We start from the raw sequence: 18,677 nt of genomic DNA on the forward strand, positions 1-18,677 counted from the left end.
ATTTACTTGAACTGCGGCAAGCAGAACGTGTTGTACTGAACTGAGCGTCGGTACAGACTCTGCGCGTCTCCTCCTGTTTTTAGTGTTGGATCACCTTTTCTTTAAATCCTACTGTATATTAGAAATCTTTTGCAGTTTCAAGCAGACTGCTTCTGTGAGAGGTGTAACAGATAATTGTGCCTTGTGCAGCTGGCTCTGAAGTCCTGGAAAACAGGTCAGACGCCTTGGTTTCAAATGTTATTTTGGCATCTGAGCCCTGGCCCTTGGTTCTGGTTACAGTGGCCAAAGCTGCAGAAACAGAAGTGCTTGCGTGCCTCTGAGGGACGTGCATCTGGCAGAGATGTCTCCCTCTGCCATATCTGCTTGATCTTGGAGATCACATTTCCCCTTCCTTCTCAGGATTTCAGTTCAGGAAATATTCTAGTGGTTTACTTTTCATTTGCATGGTCTTAGCATCCTCACTCTGTAGCTTACCTGTTCACTAAATTTACACTTTGAAAGACTCATTTAGCTGGCAGTCTCCAGGATGGTCGTTCTTAATGATGATCCTGCAATCCGGATGATGAATCTCAAACTCCTCTTCTGCTGGCCCCAAGTTCCAGTTGTTCTGGCGACACCTCCCCAGCTGTTCTCAACACCGGCGAAGGTGATATGTTTTTTTTTTCAAAATGAGTAGCAGTTTCAAACCTGCTGGGACACTGTTCTTACCAAAACATGATCTTTTGGGGGAGGAGGAACTAAGAGATAAAGGTGCCACTGCCCGACCTGATGCTGAGCCTGGTACATCTGATTCGCTTCCCTGTGTGCACACAGTTGCTTTGCTCGTTTCACCCTCTGCTTGTTTGGTAGCAGTTTGTCTACGAAATCTGTAACAAAGCGGTACTAAACATTGTTACAAACACCGCCAAAACCTGAGAAAAGGGCAGACTATGCTCTGAATTTTTGCAGATTTAGTGAATCAGAGTCTTTATTCTCAGCAACCCTACGTACTTAAGAGTCTCATAGCTCCTCTGCAAATTGGAAAGATGCCTGATGTCAATCCATCAGTTATTATGGGAATGGTGCGGGATAACCTGCATTTATCGGGTTTTTTAGTCAGTTGAGCATACGCTTGCTGGATGTCTTTACATCTCCTTCCCTGAGAAGGCTGTGTTCAAGCCTTGCAGTGGGAAGGCTGCACGTTCACGCGTGCACCCTCATTCTCTGCAGCAGCGTTTGATATTTTAGCTTTGCCTACAGTTGCCTCGCTTTGTCCCTCGCCCTCCCGGCCCTCCCGTCAGCGCTCTGCCCGTGTCCTTGCGGTGCTGTTTCGCAGGGACCGCGCTGCGGTCCGACGCGACACGTGTAACGGAGATAGTTCAACGCAGAGGAACAAGCCAGCGTGTGCGGTCAGCGTTCCTGGCAGCGCGTGCGGAACGTGCCGGCAGCCGTCGGAGCTCCCGTCCCGCACGCTGCTGCGTCCCGCGAACAGGGAAATCCTGGCAAGCGCGACGTTCTTAGCGTGGCTAAGGCCGAGGCGTGGGTTTTCGGCCGGCAGGCGTAGGGAGGATCAGCAGCACGGCACGGTGATTCACTTGGGACGGGGCTGCAGGCCCCACCGGACCGTACCGCTGCCGCAGCGCCTTGGGCAGGCGGGGAGGAAGGACGCCGCCGTTGCGGGTTCCAGCTGCGGCTGGCGATCCTCCTCCGAGGGCCCGGGGAAAAACCCAGCCCCGTGCTTTCGCGAGCGACTGCCGCGGCCGCCCACGTTCAGCCCCGCGGGGGAAGGCCCGGTGTCCCCCCGCAGCCGGCCCGGTTCTTCCCGGGCTCCCCCCGCTCCTCGCGTTCCGCCCGGCCGGGCCCCGAGGCCGCTCCCGCCGCCTTTCCCGCGCCCCGTTGCCGAGCAACCGCGCCGGCTCCCGCCTCCGCCGCGCGGGCCCCCGCCGCTTCCGGCCCCGCCTCCTCCACCCCCTCGCCCCGCGCGCGCCCGGAAGCCCCGCCTCCGGAAAGAGCGCGCGGCCCGGCGTGCGGGGGCAGGACTTCCGGCGGCCGGGACACGCGCGCGCGCGCGCGCGGCGGCGGGACAGAGCGGGAGCGCGAGCCGGGGCTGCGGGCGGCCACGCAACTTCCGCCCGGGGGGTGCGGGCCCGGGGGGGGGGGGGGGGGCGGGCTCCGGTCGCCGCCGCCGCCGCCGCCGCCGCCGCCGCCGCCGCCGCCCGAGGAGCCGGGAGCTCCGGGCCGCGGCTCTGCGGGGAGCGGGGCTGGGCCGCCGCCCAGCGCAGCCCAGCGCAGCCCCGAGCCGGCGGCCGGGCCCGGCGCAGCGGCGGAGCCCGCAGCCCCCAGCGGCTGCGCCCAGCTCCATGAATGGAAATCGGCAGCGCAGGTGAGCGCGGGCGGCGGCGGCGGCGGGGCGGCCTGGCGGGGCTCGGCCGCGGTGCCCCGCACGGCCTGGGGGGAGGAACCGGGCCGCCGGCCCTGCCCCGCGCACTCGCCCGCCCCCGCTCTGGCCGGAGCGGGGCTGCGCCGCGCCTCCCCCCGCCCCCGCCCCAGCCCCCGGCCCGGTTCCCGTGGGCTGCGGGGCGGGGGCTGCGCTGAGCTGCCCGCGGGAGCCGCGGGGCCGGGCCGGGCGGGTTGGCCCGGTGGGTGAACGGGGCGCGGAGGAGCCCTGTCCCGGGGGGGAGCGGGAGGGGGGCTTGCGGTGTGGCTCCGGTAACCGGGGAGAGCGGGCAGCGGCCTCCTGTGCTGCCCGTTTGCCGAAGATCGTAGAGAATTAATTTTTTTTTTTTTTCCTCGTATTTCATAACTCGTGTTTCCCAGGCAGCGGCTGTAGGCCGGCTTGCATAATCTTGTCGCTGCGATGATGCCTCTGAGATTCCGCCTGGAAAGCTGCAGCCGTGCCCGCAGAGCGGGGACACACCAGGGCTCCTCTCGGCCGCTTCTGCCCGGCCGAGGTGAGGCGTTGGGCCGCTGCGCAGCCGGCCGCGGGACCCTGGAGTTTCGCCGCCTTTGGGAGCGCGGCCACGCCACAGCCACCCCGAGGTCTTTACGTTTTTGCCTCCGGTCACTTGATCCTTTTCTATGGGAAGCACGTGCTTAGTATTTATAAACTTTGTGTTTAAAATGCATTTTGAGCGTCGGAGAAGGAAGTTCTTCAGTTTATCAAAAGGTTTTTGCCTTCAAGTCTGACAGAAGAGTGGAAGGAGAGCTCAGATGCGGGCCGTGTTTAACTCGTGATGTAGCTGTGTGGCAAAGGGAACGTTAAAAGTACCTGGGTTCCATTTCTGTCACTTCAGGAGGTGGCACCGCGAGTGAGAATACGGGTCTGAGGCTGGAGATGTCAATGCAAAATGTGCATTTTCATCTCTTCGTGTGTAGACAGCTCTGTAACTGATATGGAAATTTAAGTTAGTGGTGGATTTGGCTGGATAACTTTGCCACCTGAGCTACGGCCTTGCTTGATGAGATATGTGATGGAGTTGAAACCAGTTTGGGAAGATGCTGGATTTTAGCAATCTGGTAGAATTCAGAGGGTAACGTTCCGTGTTTCAGGGAACTTTCTGGCTGTCACAGACCAGTACATCCTTGGCGGAGCGAATAAGGGTTAAAATTCTGTCATAAAAGGGAGAAGGACATTGAAGTGTGTGTGTGAAGGGAAAATATGGGACAGAATAAGCAGAGTCCCCAGCGTGAAGCCGAGCGGGTTGTGAGCATACCTGGAGTGAAGGACGGAAGCGTGTGCTAGAGCATTTTAGGTGAAGCAGTGCTGTAGGTGCCTTCTGATTTGTGTGATAAGCTTAGCCTGTGAAATCTAGCAGGTATGCCCCTTCCACTCCGAATAATTCCAACAGAGTTTAAAGCAGAAGGAGGATGTGAAGCTGGCTGTTCAGGGTGCAGGTTCTGGTGAGGAACAGCAATAAAACACTCACTGTAAAAAGGCGAGGCAAAGCAAAAGCAGCTCTCGGTAAAAGATCAGATTCGGCGCCACGCGTCACTCTTCCACCAGGAGAGTGTGAAGTAAACTTCCGAAAGACAGGAATGCTGAAACAGTGCTGCCAGGGCGCTGAGGATGCTCTGGGGTGCAGCTGAGCCAAAGCGGGGCGCGGTGCGTGTCTCCATTTACGTTTCACAGATTGCTCCTTCAGAGTGCCTTAACAGGCACCTTTGATCTTCTCTTGGCTTTTCTATACAAACTTTGGGCAGATAAGATTCTGAGAATTTGCTTTTCTCTTTCTGTGTTAAGGGCAGTGGTTTGGGAGGACCACTGGAAGCTGCATTTGGGTGGGGTAGAGGAAGGAAGGGGAATGAATCATAAGTGCCTTCCAAAGTTACTCGGCTCCAGAAGGCGTGTGATGGGAGTTACAGCGGGACTTCTCCTCGGGAGTTGCGGCGGAGGCTGTGTCTGACTCACAATGGGAACTTCACAAATTGTTTCACCCTTATCGCTTTACTTCTTTACTGGTAAAGGTGTCGGGATGTGTCTTGGGCTCATTTACAGCAGACACCTAAAGAAATAACAGGAATGACATCCTTAAGGCTTACAAGGCTTACATGCCTTTCGACACATCGGGTGTGCGTTTCAACGCCGCGCTGATGGAAGCGCAGCCTCCCGCTGTGCCTAGGTCCAGCCCGTTCCTACAGCGGAGAGCCGAGAGTCAGCCCGCAACCGGACAGGACAGTCGGAAAATTCAGCTGGCAGGCGTAAGACCTGTATTGAATGTGGAGTGAGAAGCAGCGGCAAGCAGGGTGGCTTGCCAAGTGATTGGAGAGATCTTGATAAGAGAAATAATTTTTCTCTCTCGTTGGAGCAGGCTGTGTAACCGAACTGCCGTGCAAAGCGTTCACCCCTTCGTTAAAGAAAAGGCTGCGGCTGGCTACAAGTCGGTTTTGCCCTGAGTGTTCTTCAGTCAGAGCTGCTCGTTTCTTCCTGCTCTAATGCATTTTTCTGAAAACGATGGCATTCATCCTGAATTTATTGCTTTTAATTTTGTTCGCGTGCAAAACTTGTTGGGATGTAAAGTAAATTTTAGTACTGTGTTTAAAGAACTTTTGTTTAGTACGGATTAAAATGTATTTTATTTTGCAAGGGGATTTCTGGTAGCGTGGTTCTAAATTGGGTGATGTGACCGTGTGTCTCAGATCTTACTGTGCTGCTCTTAGATATTTTTTAGACATTAAATTAGGAAAAGGGGAACTGCTTGCATCTTAAATTTGAAACTTAAATCGCAGTAGATGGGCAGCGTGTTTCCCTCTCTCCATAACAGCCATTTCAAGTTAGTGAGTAAGGGAGAGGAGCGGTGTAGTGTTCAAAACAGTAAATATGAAACCAGGAAAATAAAAACGAGTGCGTTACACATTGCCTGTTTTCCTGTAGAGTGGGTTTTTTAGCGTAAATGCAAGTACATGTTGGTAAAGATTTCTTTGGGTGGCAAAATGCGGTGTATCTACACCCGACGGTGAGGATTGCGGCAGTTTACCTTCCTGATTTGGGTCTGTGGAAATACCTTCAAGGGAAAAGCGTTGTGTGCGCGCTGTCATGTTCTCCTCTCCTACAGCAGTTAGATATTAACTTTACAGTCTGCGTATAAGCTGCTTTTTTGAGCTTGAAGTTCTTTACGATGAGACTTTTAATGGTTCGGAAGCATTTATTGTCCTGTAAATGCTTCCAAAACACTTTGCTGTGTTTTGTGGGACTTCGTTAGGGCGAGGACGAGTTAGCGCGCTGGTATTTGCTTGTGCAGCTGGTTATCACTGAGCACGGCGTCGAAAAGTTGGCTTTTGACGAGTTTTGACATGACTTATTATCTGAAACCTTTAAAAAAAACCCGACTCGAACCAAACCAAACAAAAAAGCCCTCCACCAGCCTAAATGGAGAGTAGGAATGTTCAGAAAACGTGGATTGCATTACTCATAAATAATGTAATGCCACCCAGCGAGGCTGCTGCTGCAGAAATAAGGCAATTCATGATTTCTGGCATAAGTAAGGAGCTCGATTATTGAAACCAACATTTAAATCTAATCTTCCCTATCTGTTTGGTTTTTTTTAAGCTAGAATTAACTTATTTTTCGGTAGTGCTAGGATTTTCTTTGAGCTCCACAGGCTGGGCCTCCGAGTCCAGGCAGAGGCCGGGGGCCCTCCGAAAGGGAACCTTTTTTCCCCTCCATCCTCTCCCCCGTCCTCGCAGCGCTTTCTCCCGCGTGCGGGCTCCAGCCTGAGGACAGGATCTGTTGGACGAATCTGCCTTGTGTTACCGAGCCAGAGTTTCAATAATACTTTACCTGTTCAGCCCTCTATCATCTGTTTAGGGCTGGTGAGTCACCCGTTCAGTGAGAGATTGAGAACTGTTTTATAAACAAAAATAAAAATATTAAGTGATAATCTGTTACTTTTTTTTTTTGTTTTATAATGCTGAAGTCCACAGAAGGAAAGAGGATAATTTTTTTTGCTGGAAGTTTGGTACCGATGCCCTTTTCTGTAAGGAAATCAGTGCTTTCTATTAGCCCCTTGCTAGGAATCAGTGGTGTTCATGCTGTAAAACTGTCTTCCATGCCAAAAGCTTCAATTTTCTGTAAAATGGTTGTTGCAAGTGTTTGCAGGTTTCTGTGCTCGTGCTCTCTGCTCAGGCGTTGTCCCGATGAGGGCTCCGGCGGGCTGCTGGGTAGGTTCACGCCGCTGTTCTGGGTGCACGCCGGATGTGTCCCGGACTGCCGGCTGTATTGCCGTGGACATCACAGCCCGTTTTTGTTGGGTCTGATCTTTATTAGAACATCTGTAATTCCACAGAAGAGGAGATTCTGATTCAGAGCTCATTTAAACCATTAGAGGGTCTTCCGTACTGGTCTGGAACATGACCCGACTTTAACGGGAATTTTCAAATTGTGGATCTGAACACTGGCGACTGCAGATTTCCACGGTTTTCAAGTTCTGTTGGAGTAAATGGCTCTGTAGATGGAGGTGCCACACAATTACACTTGAAATTAATTTCATTGCTGGCATATTTTTAATGTTACTCTAAACTTTAGCTCTTTGAAAAAGCAGTATTGAGAGCAGATTTTGCTTCAGAACGTGTTTCATAAAAAATACACTTATTCCATTTTAGCCGTTTTTAAAAATGGTTTGAAATATCAGTTTCCTCACTAAGCCCTCTAAAAGTGGCAATTTCTTTTTCATCTCTTTTGGGGTTTTGTTGAACTATTGGATTGAATATCAGCAAAGCTTTTCAAAAGGCCGTCCCTCTCGTCAGCGACCTACCTGGTTACGGGATGTCGGTTATCCGGCGCGTTCCCCGGCGTGCTGCGGCAGGCACAGGTAACCGCCTCGCGTTCCTGTGCGTGTTGAGCTGGGACAGTAACGTCCCGTATACGGAGTAAATCCCCCGTAAAACACAGCGGGGACCGGAGATAACCTGCTTCTACGTGTGGCAGTGGTGGGGAGCAAGCCGTGCTCTTTGGGCGCCGCGGGACCTTCCCCGGTTTGGTATCGGACTGCTTTGCAGGTGCGTTATCAGGGTTTTGCTCCTCCTCGTTTACTGAGCACCCGCTTGTGGGAAAAAGTCTTCCAGCGTCGCTGAAGGATGTTCGTGAATAATGACTTCAGCAAAGGCTGTGAACGGCAGTTTATAGATTGATAAACCTTTAGGTCCCGAGGAGATTTCGTTTTTCCTGGCTTGCATTATTACTGATTTAAATGCCTGGTTAAATATTTCTCTGCGGATTTTTCCTGTGTATTTTCTAATGAGTAGCCGTACATTCAGAAGGCTCAAGTTATTTAGTGGTGGATCTTGTATCTTCTCAAAACGTGCTCCCTTGCTGTCTAAAAGCCTTCCGAATCTGTCTGGAGCGTCGGTTTTAGTTCCTGTCTGTGTGTTCCTTGTTCTGCGTTATCAGTCGGTTGAGTGACAATGCCAGGGACTCTCCCGAACCGGGGCTATGAATTGAGTGCTGTTCTGGCGTGCTGAACAGACCCGCCTGATCTTTTTTCTTGGGTTTTGAAGAACATGCTAGGCAGATGTGCGTACTTGGTGCTCTAATGGCAGAGTAGTAATAATTTCTTAAACACGAAAGAGTTTCTCCTCTAAAACTTGTCTTGTGGGCAGCTGAGCAGTGCAGAGCTGCTCTTCCGGAGGCGCCGGCCGACGGGACGTTCCTCGTCTGCTGCCAAGCCAGCCCCTGCTGCAGCAGTGCACAGATTTTGGAAACGTTAATGACTTGGGCTTTGCAATGGTTAAATAACGTGAAGGAGTTGGCCTGCCGGTCATAGTTGTTGTGTTCTATTTAGAATAATTCTCCTTTTAGTATTTCTGGTTCGTGTGTTTATTTTCATGAGCTTGACACAGGACTTAGGCATGAGGCTGAGTGAGTCACTGGTGCGATACGGGAGCAGTAGCTGTCCTCAGAGCGTCGCTTGGTATTTCTGTTTTGCTGGGGTTTGAGTCACAGGTCTGAAGCCGGTGACACAGGCTTTCACAACATGCGGTCTGGCAGTTCCGTGTGTTTGGAAAGCAGGCTATTCCGAGTGGGTGCTAGCGTACTTGGACGGCGATAGCAGAATTGAATTACAACGTACTCAGGTTTTTAAGTTAACTTGTCCAAGGGAGCGTGTGTGTCCCACATTATTATTCCTGAATAGCGTGTAGACCTGCACTTCTTATTCATTTATTAGTCACTTTATTTCTGTTTGCCAAAATCTGGGTTCTGAGTTCTTCCAGGGTGAGCTGTGTGTGGTACAGCTACAGAAAGCTTTTGTCTAACGATTGGTATTTTCTTGTTTTTTTCACCACTGTTTTCCAAGGAGCAGAGATCTGAGCCCTGCTTGCGTACTTGGCTTTGGGCACAGGGTTTCTTTTATGCCCCAGGATTTTGAAGCGCGCCCTGCCTGGTGTTAGTCATGAAATATCGTTTCGCTGTTTCAGGTTTTGGCCCCTGTGCAGTTATCCCTGGGGTTCTGTTAATCGCAGCGAAGGACAGGACGGCGTTCCCGTAAAGGGGTTCAGCTCTTCTCCAGCGCTCAGTTCAAAACTTCGACTTAGCGCAGCTTCCAGAGGAGATGGTGACGGTGATTTCGGCCATGCCGTGTTTCCCTGTTACACGTGCTTCAGCTTCTTCACCAAACCTTCGTGAAGATTGTCTTCACACTGTTTTTTCTGTCCTTAGAGATTTTTAGCAACCATTTCTGCGTTTTACATGATTTTTAACAAATGGGGTGCGGAGAAACAGGGCAGACCAGACTACAGCAACCTTTTAAACCTTATCTTTATTTCAGCAGTTCTTTAGCTTTTCTAACAGATATGGATTAGATATAAAGCATGGCATAGCTTGGAAATATTGGAATAAGCTATGCAGTCATTTATGTCACTCAAATGGGTAGTAGTAACTTTTGCATACGCTTACATTCTGAAAATACAGCTGGAGTAAATTGTAGAGCTGCTCTTACTTGTGTGGCAGTATTAAAATGAAGACAGAGTTGAAGTGAACAGATGCTTGGAACAAGTTTTGCATAAGCATAGTCGGTGAGGGTGTTTTAAATGGCGCTTCTTGTTTTATGTTTTTGTTTTCTCTTGTGGCTGGAAGTCAAGCCCACTCAGGATTTTTTGGTAGGTTTCTCAGTAGAGCCAGACAAATGTTACGGTGGAATGCAGCTTTGATGTTCACCTATTCTCAGTACACAGTTTCCTTCCCACTCCCCAGGAATGGTGGAGATTAATCAAAAAGCAAAGACGACATTTTTACCAGCACTTGACATTTTAACTCTTCTATGAAAATGAGTGGGCTGGAATGACTGTCTGCGTCACTGAGTAGGAGTAGAGGGGAGAACTTTTACCTTAATCAAATGCTCTGTAAATCATGACATTTGTACGATGAGTAATTTTTTAAAACTCAGGCTGCGAAGCATGTTGGTTTTGTTGTTATTTCTTGACTGGAAAGATGTATTTGTAAGTGGAAATACCAGTAGGAATTCTTGAAAGTGGCCTGTGTTTACTACTGTGTTTGGTTTTGTAAGGCATGAGCAACCCGGATCTTGAGCTGAGGATTCTCATCTAAATGATGAAAAGTAGATTAAATAGATAAGCAGATGAGAATGTAGCATGTATTACTAGACAGGCCTTTTCAGCTGACTTTCAAAATGCCCATCTGTTAGTGCAGATTTTGGTGGTTTCTCTGAGCAGCTATGGGTATTCCTCCCTGGTGTATAAGCAATCATGTCGTGTGTAAGTTTTACAGTCCTGTGTGTTAATCTGAGGCTTTCCTCTTCTGCCAGTTGGCTTTGCTGTTGCAGTTAGGCAGGAGGTAATGGGTTTACCCTTCATCCATTTTCAGCCAGCAAAGTTCAGGAATAATCTGTCTTCCGGGACTAAGCTAGTAATGGCAATGAAGTCAAGAGTTCGTCGCAAACAGCGTACATCAGTCCAGAACTGCTTCCATGTTTCTGTATTCTGCGACAAACTAGTGTGTTCAGAGAGAACTTGTAAAATTTTTTGTGTTTTAATGGCAGATAGAGTTTCTGCAATAGTGAGGTGTTACAAGGAAAAGCGCGCTTTTGTGTTTGTTTTGGGAATCTCGTGGTTTTGTTCAGGCTGATCACAGAAGAAAACAGCCCAGATGTGGGCGGATGCTCAAGGAGTTAAAAGGAGCAAGTGGTTGGAGCTTACTGGGTTAGCGTGCTGTTTGGTGTGTGCAGTGTGATACAGCTCATTTCCCTTCTTCCAGTCTGCTGGCTCTGGTGCCTGCCAGGTTGTCCTCTAAGTTGGTTCGGGGAATTGCCAAGAGGAGTCCGTTAGTTAGTCTCAACGGGAGACGAGCACGTGTACCTGTAGTGCAAGGAGCTTTACGTATTTTTAAACTGCTGAAGTGTGAGCAAGTAGTTCTTTTACGACATAGCTTGTCTGTTGTGCTCGTCTTCTCACCTGTGATATTTTTTTCTTTCGCAGGACCCGTCGGGGCACAGCCCCTGCTCATGGTGCCCAGGCGTCCCGGCTATGGCACCATGGGCAAACCCATTAAACTGCTGGCCAACTGCTTCCAAGTTGAAATCCCAAAGATTGATGTCTACCTCTATGAGGTGGATATCAAACCAGATAAGTGTCCTCGGAGGGTGAACAGGTAAGAAGGTGACATTTTTCTTGTAAATTATACTGACACTGAAATTTTTAGGCCACAGAGGGACCTACTGAAGTAAATATAGTCTCTGTGTAGCTTAAAATCTGAACGTTGTGCTATGGAGACCTGTATGCAAGTTCTCACAGATGTCTGTGAGATGGGTACAGAGCCTTTTCCAGCTTCTCTTCAGTTGGTTGTGACCAGACGCTATGAAGTGGGCCAGCCATTAGTGGTCACAGTGCTTTGTGAGCTGTTTGGCAGGAACCTCCGTTCTTCAGGGCAGCATAAATCTGGTTTAGCTGTAAGCAGTTACCTGTTTTGGTTGCAGTACTGGCTGTTGAGCCATTTCAGTTAGCAGGCGTCTGCTCCTGCGGGTGTTTTTGTCCTCAGTTCACACTGAGATACATTGCAGTACTGGTTAACCTGAAGGGTGCCCTGGTTTCATACAATCATAGAACGGTTTGGGTTGGAAGGGACCTTTAAAGGTCATCTGGTCCAACCCCCCAGTTTAATTCGCTGCACTACTGTGGTCGGAAGCTAGTGACTAAAAGCCATCATTGTATGTAGAGAAGGAGACAGCCTTCAGCTGGAAAGCTTCCAATAGGAGCAGTGGTATGAAGGCACTGCGAACAAACTCGTTTTCCCCTTGTAAATAATACTTCATGCAGTCACCTTCGTATATTTGAAATGCTCGGGCTTGGTTTGAGCTCCACCTGTCTCCTTCCTTTGTTGTTGCAGCATTTTGTACAGCACATTGTAGCTCACCTTATTTCCATGTCTGCTGTGTGTTGGGGTGGGTTAAATCCCGTGCTAGGCTACTTTATCTCTAGATTGCTGCTGAAATGGAGGGAATATTTTCATGTTCTGTATCCCTGTTCATTTACTGATCCAACAAACTGTACGTATTGAGTGCTGGATCCTTCAGCCTTAACGGATTGCTAGTACAGCTATGTATGGGCTTTGTGTATTTTGTCCTAAAGCTCTTAAATTCTGGGAGTTAGAGAAGCCTTCTCGGAAGGAGTAGTTAATTGAAAACCTGACATTAGAGCTATAATAATTGTTACTTTTTAAAGATTACAACATTTGGTATTTCCTGTATTTCTTCTCTGCGTTGAATAATTTTTTAGGAGGAGTTACTTGTTAGTCTCTTGTGAAATCTATTTCACAAGTTGAAGTTCAGGGTAGCTGAAAAGCAATTTTTTCCTCTTTTATCTGCAACTCTGTTCTTTTTACATTTTAACAATACCATATTACTAGGGGCTTATTCTGGCTGGTGATTTTTTTTTTCTCTTGCTAGTTGCATACTGCGGTTTTGAAGGCTGTATAAATACCTATGTTAAGCATTGATTAAAAGGAAACTAATAAATTGCTAAAATTGGGATGTAATAGTTCCATGTGAATTAATGTTTTATATAACCTTACTGTTATGAAAGGCTAATTTGCTACCATGCTGTTAAATGAAGAACACTTGTGAAGCCATGCTCACAGGGATACGAGAAGAATATAAACTGCTCTAGACTGGCTGGTTGGTACGTCTGATGGTTCTTTTCAAGTGTGATCTTGTCATGGAGATAAATATAGTTTCACTTAAAATCTGTTGACTGAAACCACTTCTTTTGTCTGTTGCATGGTAATGCTTGATGAAAATAGACGAAGGGAGACAAAGGTTTAAGAACTCTGGTTGCTCCAGCAATTGCAGTCTGTGATTCTGCGTAGTTGTTTCCGTAACAGCGGGAGAAACTACAGATGTTTGGAAATAGTGCATTTGAAATAAGTTGTTTTAAAATAGCAACTAAGTTTTATTTACAATCAAAAAGAAAAAAAAAAACAAATCCCTTTTGTGGTGCAGTTTGTAGGGTAATTTCAAGCTTGCTTCCAAACCCAAAATGTATGTTTGTCACAGCTTGCTTAGTTGGTTATGCTTTAGAGAAATGCTGTGTCTTCTGAAGGTTTCGGTTAGTGTTGGGAGAGGTGAAAGCGTTTGGTCTGAGTTTGTGAAGTAACTCTGTGTGAAATTTTCAATATTTTTGCTTACCTAGCTAATGATTTCCTGAAGAGCATAGCTGCAGCTGAGAGCTGGTGTGGGAGTTTGGTTTTACAGAGCCTCCTGCTTTCTCCCTCCTGCTCCTGCTCTTCGTCGCTGGCTTTGATCCCTCTGCCTTTGTCACGGGTTATGTGACAACGCGCTGCCACTGACAGAAACAGTTCCTTTTGCACGCTTATCCCAGGGCACGGTGGAGCCGTGTGCCGGTGCAGAATGGGATTTTCAGATAGGATTGCTAAGTGGATATTTTGAAGTTGCTTAAGTGTATTGATGTGCTTTTAGCCAGTGAAATAATTTGGATTCTGGGAGTTTAGTAACATAAAGTTACTTGTATCAAGAAGCTTCTTTTTTTTATATTACATTAAAATTTTGTGGTGTTTTTTTCAAGTGTAATTTCAGTGCTTGTATTAGGTTACTATCTCCTTTATTGCCATCAACTTATAATAAAATAAGTGAGGAGAATCTATAATTGTGTGCAAATTTGATCAGGCTTTTACTTGATTTTGCTGTAAAAACTCAGATTAAGGACTCAAAGCTAAGACTTTTTGTGAGGGTACCTCATTTTTGTATACAGTGTAGGCAGAATTCAGAACTCTGAACTGAAGAGCAGATGAGCGTTACAGGGTGGACAGCACAACTAACTGCCGCTTCCATGAGCTAGCGCAGCTTTCCCTTGAGCTGGTGCTCGTTTTTCTCAGGGCGAGCTTGTGGGTTTCTCCCAAGGTAAGCGTGTCCCTGCTTTGTACAATAAAGGTTTTACAAAGGCCTCGGTCGTTCCTGGGACTGTCTGAAATAATTTCAGTAACAATGTTTTCCAATATTTGAGCATTTGTGTTGATTCTAATTTTATTCTTCAATGTTTATCTGTTATTGTAGTAAAACACAAGGTGTGTGGGAGCCAGTCCCAGTCTGATGCTTCTTTGAAAACACCTTCAATGTAAATATCAACTTTTCTAGGGAGGTGGTGGACTCAATGGTGCAGCATTTTAAAGTGACAATATTTGGGGACCGCAGACCAGTTTATGATGGGAAGAGAAGCCTCTATACAGCCAATCCGCTTCCTGTGGCCACTACTGGGGTAAGATAACTGGAAAAAAGATACTTGTAACCATTTATTAGGGAAGAAGAAGAAACAAGCCCAACTTCTAATATTGCTGAGTTGAGAAAAACTGAAAGTACTTTCCAGTCTCTGTGTTGAAATGGAGTCCTAATGTATTTTCTGCAAATTCCCATGTGTGTAAATGTGCATGTAACAGTTGCATTCAGAACCTCCCCTAGAATTTAGTAGCCTCTTTCTGTAGCAAAATCTATTAAAGACTCAGTTTTACAGACCATAATACATTATCTTACGATGAAGTACTATTAAAAAATGAAACCACAGTTTCTCTGGAATGAAGAGTTTTCTGATTCAAGATTACAAAAAGTTGCGCGATCCTCTTCTGCTTGGTGAGGACCCACTTCTCTTTATTTTGTGCGTTTAAAAATGTACTTTTGTCAAATGTGCTGTGTCCTAGATGTCTGAGCTTTTGAATCTCTGGTCCAATTACGGGAAGGAGTGGAAACTCAAGGCTACCAGACTTGAGATTAAACAACTGGTTTGCTTTTTTTTTTATTTTTTTTTTAAATTCCTCCTCCACCCAGGTGGATTTGGATGTGACATTACCAGGAGAAGGTGGAAAAGATCGTCCCTTCAAAGTGTCAATAAAGTTTGTTTCTCGGGTGAGCTGGCACTTGCTGCATGAAGTTTTGACGGGAAGAACCTTGCCTGAGCCTCTGGAACTAGACAAACCTATCAGCACTAACCCTGTTCATGCTGTCGATGTGGTGCTACGACACCTACCCTCCATGAAGTAGGTTCACTGTCTTCCTGCGGTCTGTCTTTCCCTGAAGCATCCCCACTGGGAGGCCTTCATCCCTGTTTCTTCACAGGTGAAAAGAAAAAATGATGGTTCCCCTTGTGCAGCACAGCTGGTTAGCTGAACTGGGGAGATTGAGGCTAATTACATTGAGTGTGTGTTTCTGTAGGCGTTGAAACTCCAGAGCAGGTGATGTGTTTGTTTGAAAAGATCAGGAAACAAGAGACACTTAGAATAGGCCTTAATTGAAATACGGAGAGATTACAGTACGCTGCGGCACTGCTTTCATCTTTTCTGCTCAAGTTGAGCCAAGTAGTGTGCACTTGATGGCAGTGACTGTCTGAAAACACGAGTCTTTGAGTGCTGTACCCGTGCGCATGCTTCCTGTGTTTTAAGTGCACAGTTGAGATCAGATGCCTCTCTTAACAAAGTCTGTTATTCCTTATCTTGGCACCCTGAAATGTTAGAGAAGGCTGAATTAATTTTGCTTAGTTTGATCAATGAAAGTTACTTTAGCAGTTTGATTGCAGACTTCGGAGAGTAGGATGGCTTTGGACAGGTGTTTTCCGTGGGGTGTGACTGACTTAAAAAAACGGCTTGTGGTTTTATGGGAGCTGGTGTTCCCCAGCTACCCCGGATCCTAACAGAAGCACGAGAGATGTTAACTCTGTACTAACGTCTGTCCCTTAGAAATGTGGGGGGGCGTGGAGGTTCGTGAGCAGCTGTTTACTACCTGGCAGAGAAACATTCATTTTTCTAGTTTGTTATTTCCACCATAGTTACTCCTTGTCTCCGTGTACGTTCTGTTCAAATATTCCCTAGTAAAACATGCCAAATGATATTTGAGAGTCGGGCCAGTGTATACAGTGCTGTTGAACAGAACCTGCCATGGTGGAGGTTGTACTTTCTTGACGTGGAAGATCAGAAAGGGTAAATTAACTTAGTTCTCGATTTGTTGGAAAAACTGAAAGCTGTTGTGCATTGCTAAAACTAGTAAATCTTTTGTCTAAGTTTAAAACCACTGCAATGGGAATGGCAATACAATGGTGTACTGTTTAAACTTGGTTCTAGGCACAGATTGCTGATGCATGGAATAGGAAAAAAAATTGCTCTGTGTTATAATCTTTATTATAGAGTTTTTTATTTGGAAAGCAGTAGCATCAGTGTGTGGTCATCTCTTTCCCTAGGTATACCCCTGTGGGCCGCTCCTTCTTCTCGGCTCCAGAAGGCTATGATCACCCCCTGGGTGGGGGTAGGGAGGTCTGGTTTGGATTCCATCAGTCTGTTCGGCCTGCCATGTGGAAGATGATGCTCAATATTGATGGTAAGATGGGATTCAGGGTAAAGAATAAGGATGATAACAAACATGCCTCTAAGAATAAAAATGACCTTACCATTCGGTTATTTTACTGTCACGTGTTTGAGTTTGTGGTACCACATTTCTGGGTGGTGATAACTTTTGGTGCAGTCTGCACAGAGGGATTTAGTAAACAGAAGCCATCTTGTACACTGATTTCTTAATCCATATTGTAAATAATAGAGTTAAAGTAGCCTGGGGTATTTTGCTGAAATTTATATCGGAATAAGAAAACTCAAACTTCAGTTGCTTTAGAAACAAGAGGTTTTCACCTGAAAAGTACTTGTCTCATTGGTCAGTTTGAACATTTAGTAGTTGTCTCTTGTAATATCGTTATGAAACACACTAACTGGGAAGTTATGTAGAGTGAAATTGTAATAATGAGGTGTATGTATGCATACATTGGCTTCCAGTTCAGCCAGTTCAGACCAGACCAATACAGCAAAGGCTACCTAGAAATCCAAGGCTTTTTTTCTGGATTTGTCATCATGTCAAAGTTTCAGCAGAAGTTTAACCTGCCATATCAAAAAATAAAAATTCCTATATAGGAAGGAAAAGCCTAGCATAGCTTGTTTTCCTTCTTGATTTTCTGAATTGGTACACCCACAGTAATGGAGGCAAGTTGCTTAAGACGTGTCTCCATGCAGCTGTCCACGGTAGGTGTTGTTCAGCACTTCCAAGAAAACTCTGTAAAATGTATCACAGGCACGTTTGTGAATAGGGCTAATTGAGATGGGCTTTCTTATGCAAAATCAGATCTGCTTTGCACCACTTTATTAAGTCCCGGATGAATGCATCTGAGAGCAACTGGTTCTGTAAGCACCCTGAGTCTATTTAGTTGTTAAACCCCTATTGAAAAATGTCGGTGTTTGAGATGCAGGTGCTGCCTGGAGTTTTCTCTAATTCACATTCTGTTCTCACTGCCTGTTTGAAATGCTTTATAAACCCAAGGTAAATAGTCTGTCTTTTCTGCACTAGGTTAAGCACTCCAAGTCAGGTTGTGCTTAGCATCTGTCTTGGAGCATAATAAAATGTTGCAGGCGATACTGAGCTTTCAGGATAAAAATTTGCAAGTCCATGTGTTCTGATTTGCCTAAATTGTGGATGATACTGATGTGACTTCAGATGGGTCTGTTCCTGTAAAATTACCTTTCACACAGCAGCCATGGTGTAGCTGTTGTTCAAAAACTGAATGTACAAACCTTAGCAGTCTGAGAAATAATCAGTACTAGTATCTGCGTGCTAGGTACCGGGATAACTACAGTTCAGGTGGGACAAGAGTATTAATTTACACCAATTTCTGATACACTGCACTATTACTTTCTGTGAAGTAAGTTTTTTCTTATCAGCATTAGAAAGCGTAGTAGTTACTCATCCGTAGGACTGAAAAATTTCTTTCTGTGAGTGAAAAACTTCAGACCCTTGTAAGCTACGATTTACAGGGGCAGTCACTGCATTGTGGTTTGAGGCTGTGACGATTGTGCTCGAGTCCCATTGCTTGATTTTGTTTTAGTTGTTTAACTTGTACGAGGTTCCCTGCAAACTCTGTTTCTGTGTCGCTCGTGTTGCTGTGGGAGACAAACCGCGCGCTGCCAGTCGCTGAGGGCGTCAGCTATTTGTGTTCATTCAGTAATCGACATCCGGAGGTGTTGGCTGGAGTGCGTCATGTAAAGTTGGCAGCCTGCTGAAGTGACGCATGTCTGGAGAATGTTTCATTGTGTTAGCACAGAGATTTGGTGGGTTTGGTACGTGAGATCCAGAAAACTACTCAAATCCTTGTCAAGTATTTCTTTTCTGCTGTTGCCATCTAAAGTTTTAAATGTATGGAGTAGTTTGATTGTGTTATCTAGTGCCACCTCACATTTCTTACTAAAAGATATTGTTTCAGTTACTTAGGAATTTGTCAAGCAGATTGTTGATGGTCTTCCTTCCGTGGAATGAGTCAACTGTCCTGTTTAAAAACAGTATATTGTCACTTAATGTGATTGTGTCATTGGTATGCAGGGAGGGTGAAAGATGGTAGTAGATCAAGGGCTGCGCTCACCACTACGCTAGGGTAATTTGTGTGTAGTCAAAACGGTGCTCATGTTTCTACCAAATACTGTCTCAGTAATTGAGCAGATCATATCATTGACAAAATTATATTGCATATTCAATAATCTTAGCTTTTCATGTTAAAAAGTCTTCAGCAGAGATATATTAATGCTGTCTCTGCTTGCAGCTCCGTACGGAGTCAAAGAGAATGCCTCTCTGCGACATTACCGCTCTCTAGAAATAAATGTTATCTAGGGAAAAACCCTTTCAAAACACCAAAATGCAAAGTAGTTGGAGGATGACTGTGCTGGC

General features: G+C 46.5%; 1 protein-coding gene across 1 annotated transcript in view; it reads left to right on the top strand.

Annotated features, from left to right (window-relative positions):
- Positions 1–2,208: 2,208 nt before the first annotated feature.
- Positions 2,209–18,677, top strand: part of LOC104485254 (argonaute RISC catalytic component 3) — a 38,760-nt gene continuing 22,291 nt past the window's right edge. Inside the window, exons 1-5 of the mRNA XM_086765295.1 lie at positions 2,209–2,362; positions 10,906–11,077; positions 14,076–14,196; positions 14,760–14,968; positions 16,162–16,298. Of these exons, the coding sequence (XP_086621421.1) occupies positions 2,344–2,362; positions 10,906–11,077; positions 14,076–14,196; positions 14,760–14,968; positions 16,162–16,298 (658 nt within the window). The 5' untranslated portion in view covers positions 2,209–2,343. The remainder of the gene's footprint in view (positions 2,363–10,905; positions 11,078–14,075; positions 14,197–14,759; positions 14,969–16,161; positions 16,299–18,677) is intronic.

This window comes from Chlamydotis macqueenii, chromosome 22 (genome assembly GCF_036417535.1).
Source record: "Chlamydotis macqueenii isolate bChlMac1 chromosome 22, bChlMac1.mat, whole genome shotgun sequence".
Classification (NCBI taxonomy): domain Eukaryota; kingdom Metazoa; phylum Chordata; class Aves; order Otidiformes; family Otididae; genus Chlamydotis; species Chlamydotis macqueenii.